Below are 6000 nucleotides of genomic sequence, written 5' to 3' on the forward strand. Positions count from 1 at the left end.
CACGCTGCATGGCTGATACCTGCGGGTCACGTTAAGTGTCCTGGGGTTTCTTGGGCCGCTCCACAATGACGTTGTGTTTTAGTTTCTCCGCCACCCGTCGAGGGTGCATTGGATGCTTCAGCTCGTCCTCGTCTTGGACTTAGAAGCGTCCTCCTCGTCTTCCGCGTCCATTATATAGTAGGCTTTGTGGTCGTCGTCCCGAAGTCGGTAACGTGCGCGGAAGTGTGGACGCACTCACTCTCCCTGTGGCCGAAAGTGTGACAACGCCCGCAGCGTGGGGCGTGGCACTCCCTCCAAATGAGGCCACTCCGGTGGCAGCGAAAACAAAGAGGTACATGTCATGGTACCACAACAAGAGCCTGGACGCCAGCGACGCTCAGACATGGTGTGGGATGTCGTTAACAGCGACTTCGTCCTTCAGTCGTAGATTGACCAGACGTGTCGTCGAGAGATTTGAGGTGCAGCCGCCACACGCCAGCGGTCACGAGCCACTTCAGTGAACTTTCCGAAAAGAGCCAGGGCTCCTCTCACTTCGTCATTGGGGACGTTCTGGAAAACCCAGTGCAGTTTTAGGCGTTTGTTTATCTCAGCCAGTCAATGATAAGGCGCCTACGGCCCTTCACTTGAAGTTTGGAGGCGGCAACCATATTTGCAACTGCGCTGGCGTCCATGAACGTCACGGCCCACACATGGTTTATCTGGTAGGGGCCTAAGGCAATAACAACGGCAGCAACTCCAGACTCACCAATGGGATGTGGAAATCTTTCACCTTGCACGGCCTGGCTTTCACATCTGCGTGCAGAAAAATTGTGTTCAGTGCTGATGGCAAATGAGGCAGAATAACTTGGTAATCCTGATTTGCAGCGCTTTCAAAAACTGAAGCCCTGGCACCGTGTGCCGAAGCGGCCACCAAAGCTGCCCCTTGAACGCTGCTCGCCATCGCGCGTCCACACTGCAGGATACGGGAAACAAATTCCGCCTTAAGCAACAAGCCAGGACATAAAGGCTCTACCGCCCTCCCAGTTTTGGGATGGTTAGACAAGTCATATCTCCAAACCCTCCAAACATCCCGTTTTCACCCGCCCCGAACGCAAGAGAAACATTGGGTGGAATGGTCCAAGGCGTGGACTCTGCCAGTACGTATGACCCGTGTGCAAGGCTAATCATTACTTAATTCCAAAGTCGCCTTGTTTCAACTTGTGCTTCTTAATTGTTATTGACATGTATTAGTGTTAGAAATGTTTTGTGTTGCTGTAAAGACGAATAAATGATTCCTTCCTGTGATTATATTCACAATGTCGATTGTAGCATGAATAAAGGCGCTTGAAAGAGTAGTTCGAATGCCATGCCGAGGGTACGATTGCTCTTTCCTAAACAAGTAGCCTTAATCATTCCTAAACAAATACGCTTACTTATTTCATTATGCGTGTTGTCTGCAGTGGCTAAAGCCCTGATTATTTATTGGTTTATTTATTTATTTATGTATAGTATCTCTAAAGGACCTCGGGCAGGCGCATTACATGAGGGTTGCCAGAAATGAATGGTGTTTGTTTAAAGATTCAGTTTAAATAGCCAATGCTTCGTATAAAAAGCTTTCCATTTCATTATCTTCATTATCATCAGCAACCTAGGTCCACTACAGGACGGAGTTTTCTAGCATTCACCTTCAACTGCTCCGGTTCTGCGCTGCTCGAGTTCATTCTTTGCTCCGAAAATTCCTTATTACGTCCCTCCATCGAGTAATGGGCTTTCCCCTTCTAGTCCCGTCCATTAGGGTACGCTCTTTCAGGAGCAAAATACACACTAGCAGTTTCTAGAACCACAAAAGAATCATCATTACCGTCGCCGTCGTCATTGTCATCGTGGTCGTCGATTGTGTGTTTGTGTGTGTAGCGTATGTGAGGAAAACGCCCATGTCTGCGTGATGGGAGAACGTTTTCCTCATAACAGGAGCTTGGGACTAGTGTCCGGGCGTGGAATACGCCCCGAACGGTTCCAGATCGCATTTCTTTCATTGCTGCCACTGAACCTGCAGGAAGGCGTGGCCAGAGGGCAGCACAGACGTAGGCTAGGCTTCCGGGAAATTTTGTTCTGCATGTGTTAAAAGCGCCAGGCGGCAAAGCCAACTTTATCGCGAATGGTCAGCAGAAAGCGGCTGTAACTGCACTCTAATCCTGGTAACCCATAATGTAACTTCTACACGGAAGTAACCTATAAAATAAAGGTTACAATGGATTCATTTTGATGTTTTCTTTATCCCAGTCCGTTCTAAGGGTTACAAGCGTGAGGTTAAAAGCGATTTTTAGGTTACAATAATGATTTATAGGTTACATCAACAAATTCTGACATGTAACCTCTACGTTCTAACCTATAAAACGCCCTGTAACCTCTAAAGAGATGCTCGTCGCGCCTTCTCTCCCGGCGGCCGTTGATTTCTCCGTTTCATGACGGGATATAGAGAAATGGCGGCGCCGGCAGGCCCGGTGGCCGCGTTTTCGCGCCACTCGAGCCTTTTAACCGCTGTGATACCCCTACGATGAAGCGAGGATTGCTGTTACAAACTCATTTGTCGGCGTGAGTCGCGGAGGCTGCGGCGAGCCCATTTGTGACTGGCAGCGCTTCACGGCCCGTTCTTCTACCACCAGCATCAAGTTCGCATGTTGGACCAATGCCCCGGCGCCAGTGAAAGCGAACTCGGTGAGTATATTCCCTTAACGGTTTCCGTGCTTTCATTGAATGTATCTTTTCGCTGGGGACTTTTCAATTTGAAATTGCAGCATTCGAGAGGGATTTTCGTTACCTGACTGGTTGCTTTGCTGGACGTTTTCTGTTGTCCGCGACGGCAATTGAATGAACTCACGGGCTTCCGTTCGTTGCGTCAGACTAGAGCGGACGATCGGGAAAGCACAGATAACGACGCCCGTGACCTGCTTTCTGCTCTGTTTGCGCGCCTTTATCATGTGTTGAGCGTTTCGTTTACGCGGTTCGCTGCATCGGGCGCACTTGACGAGTTATTGGCCCATGTAATTGTCAGGTAGCTCTGTTTGAATAATTGAATTTTTTCCCATTAAAGTCTTATATTATCGCGCTCGGGAAATGTTCATTTTTCTCGCTGCATATATTCGGAATGGTGTCTAGTTTATTGGTCTTGTAGTAATATATCCGGATAAACACAAGGTGTGTGCTACAGAAAAGTAGTCCACTTAATGCTGCCCGAAATTTCTAAACTCACTTTTGTCCAGCACAAGCCTCTTTTTTGTGAAAGTTTGCCTTACGGCACAATAAAACGTTTTCGTATGTACAACACTCCTCATTTTTTTCATTCTTTTCCTTGAGTGGGTAAATTTGGTGTTAGACATTTTGAGACAGCGAGCCATTTCCACCATGTTAAGTGGTTTATTATTCTCATTCGCACAAATCAGTCGTTTATTTATTCGCGTGGTATTGCAGGGCAAATGATTGTCTCGCGTGATCCTAGTGTAGTGCAGTACAGCGACTTTACAGAATGGTGGTATGTATGAGCCAGCATGCAGGCTGCTTGATTGTTTTTTTTTGATGATACAGAAATTGTGACGAATTACACAGAGACAGGTGCAGGTGTAAAAATGGGTTCTGTACCCCCATCTGATCCTGGCTGTTCAAAAAGTGTGGTTGCATCTGGCTACCTATCGTATGACTTATCAGCACTACTGTTTTTTCTTGCAGGCAGTGTTCCTTGAGCTGACAACCAGGACTCCCCTGCGTATGACACAAGTTGAAATGAAGTCTGATTTCAGCGGAAACAACGGTATGAAAATGCAATAACTAAAACACATTCATTCAAATATTCTTTGCAAAGATGGCACCCAGGCCTGCACAGACAAAAGCAGACAAAAGTATGATGCACTTGTAAAAATGCGAGGCCTTTCTTCAAGTGTTATGATGTTATATTTCGTACCTTATTTTGCCTCATGTTTAGTGACTCTTTCTATCAGTTCGTTACTACATGAACGTTATGAATTCACATAACGATTTCCTCAGCATGGAGCTTGGTAGTTTTTCAGCAACTCTAGCTATTCTATAAGATGCGTGGTTTTGCAGAGCCAACAAGAAGAACTCTTTTTCTAAAATAGCTCTGTAAGAAATCTCCAGTTTTTAGTGAGTGCTTGTGCTGTGTTCTTTTTTTCGTCTTGTCAAGTTTGAAGTGTTCTTTCATTATGAATGTATACCAACTGCCCAGCTCTAAAGCCTATTACATTTTAACCAAATAACCCTTCGAGTCATTACAGGTACAGACCTCCTGGGAATGCCACTTGAAGATCGGTGCAAGTTCTAGATGTATCCTCTCCCACAACACATCTGGACGAAGAAAAAGTGTAAGTTGGCGATTCCTTTTTACTTATAGCCGAGGAAGAAACCACCGATAAGAACACTTTACTTAAATGAAAAACGTTTCGGCTTCCACGTGGGATCCTTGTTCAAAATGAAACTGCCAGTACAAGGGGGGGGGGGGCGGGAGGAGGATGTTTAAGTACAGCCAAAAATGTGACGCAGGTGGCGTCAGCATCGTGAAAGCACGTTTCCTGGGTTTAGTGCGACGTTCGCTCTGATGCGTGTACTAGTGATTCCACATGAAGGCGCGGAAACGTTTTTGTTTTCTCTTTTGCAAATGTATGTCAGTTTATCTCGTAGCCCAAAGTTTCTGCCTGTTTTGGGTGAGCATGCAGAAACATTTCGCGAGATAAACTGGAACACGGCACGATTAAAATTCGGGAAGGTTGGCCGGTATGACTATAGTGGCTTCGCGTTGTTCGGAACAATGCGGCCAAATTGCTCTGTGTAACGATTACTGAAATGATGTGAAATTATTAGGAAAGGCCGTAAATCACTCCTCTGGTGTGGCCTTTCATTTAATTCTCTGGTCTCCGTCTTCATTTTCGTGCAATATATTTTTCGTACTTCAGATGCCTGTGGTTTGGTGTGAGGGGCTTATGGTTGCACTGGATTTTGTTCTTCTTCTGAAATTTTCTGTAGATGGCTCTTCAAGGTGGGGAAATCCAAGTGACGGCCCCTCACATATATACCCCCATCTGCGGCAGCAGGGAACAAGATGACCGCGGAAAATCTTCAGCGAGCCCTGATTTTGTGCCTGCTTGTGTACTACGTAAATTGCGAAGCTTATCTCTGAATTTTTCCAAGCGCCTTTTTTCGTGCAGGAAATTATAGATACCATTTAAAGTTTGTCCAAAAGACAGATTGCAATCGGCCTAGAAACTTGTTAGTGCTGCATAAAAAACGATAACTTGGCGTGGGAATCACAACTCAGGTGGAACTGTAAAGAGGAACCTAAGAGGGAAGTGTAAAGATGGATTCGTAAAGGCGAGTGAATTCCAAGTGTAATATTAGACTGAGTGAAACGGAGAATGTAGGGAACATAGCCATAAACACTGCTTTGTATGAAAAAGTGAATTTGTAATAAATGTTCTTTCTACTTTCCCACATTCTGCGTTTTTTCTGTGGGGAACCATGACAACAACACTGTACTGGGAAAGTGCACCCCTGAGAACCATCTTATAAATGTAGCTCAAACTCGAATTCGTCTGAAATTGTTCAATGGTAGTATCCAAACAATTCGGAATGCTTTGCATACATCCGTGCAAATATTGAGGTAAAGAATTTGAATATTTGGCCATGTTTGTGAAGCTGTCCACACAACATTTATTAAATAGGTTTAATAAGGATATATGAATAAACCGAATTTTACCTGGAAGTCTAAAGCAATATAGGAAACACCAATTCGCCCAATAATCCGCACTCGTCCAATACTCATTAAGGAACGATAATAACGTTGGGGTGGTTCGCAGCTTTGCTTTTTAATAAATAGCCCACAGGTGTTTCATAATAATAAATGTGAATGTTCAAAACTACCGATGCGAAACTTCTGGAAATGTGCTCCTGTTAAATGCGCAAATATGTGTGCATGTACTGCAATTCTCTTTTGATAATCATGGCCTAGGTTGT

At 45.0% G+C, this 6000-nt stretch overlaps 1 protein-coding gene across 1 annotated transcript; it reads left to right on the forward strand.

The window, feature by feature from the left end:
- Nucleotides 1-1111: 1111 nt before the first annotated feature.
- On the forward strand, nucleotides 1112-5579 carry LOC144148574 (uncharacterized). The gene is made up of 5 exons (XM_077680089.1): nucleotides 1112-1136; nucleotides 2543-2697; nucleotides 3706-3787; nucleotides 4269-4355; nucleotides 5014-5579. Exons 1-4 carry the CDS (start codon nucleotides 1112-1114, stop codon nucleotides 4313-4315), a joined length of 309 nt encoding a protein of 102 aa, XP_077536215.1. The 3' UTR covers nucleotides 4316-4355; nucleotides 5014-5579.
- Nucleotides 5580-6000: the final 421 nt, after the last annotated feature.

The sequence above is a fragment of the Haemaphysalis longicornis genome, unplaced genomic scaffold (assembly GCF_048455015.1).
Source record: "Haemaphysalis longicornis isolate Haplotype H1 unplaced genomic scaffold, Haemaphysalis longicornis Haplotype H1 scaffold_8, whole genome shotgun sequence".
Taxonomy (NCBI): Eukaryota; Metazoa; Arthropoda; class Arachnida; order Ixodida; family Ixodidae; genus Haemaphysalis; species Haemaphysalis longicornis.

Bases quoted from the DNA above. Each gene is read 5' to 3' on its own strand.
- LOC144148574 (XM_077680089.1), top strand. From the start codon at position 1,112: ATGGTCCAAGGCGTGGACTCTGCCA. The intron at 1,137-2,542 runs GTACGTATGACC...CCTACGATGAAG, and splicing joins CCAAGGCGTGGACTCTGCCA to CGAGGATTGCTGTTACAAAC. The intron at 3,788-4,268 runs GTATGAAAATGC...GAGTCATTACAG, and splicing joins TGATTTCAGCGGAAACAACG to GTACAGACCTCCTGGGAATG.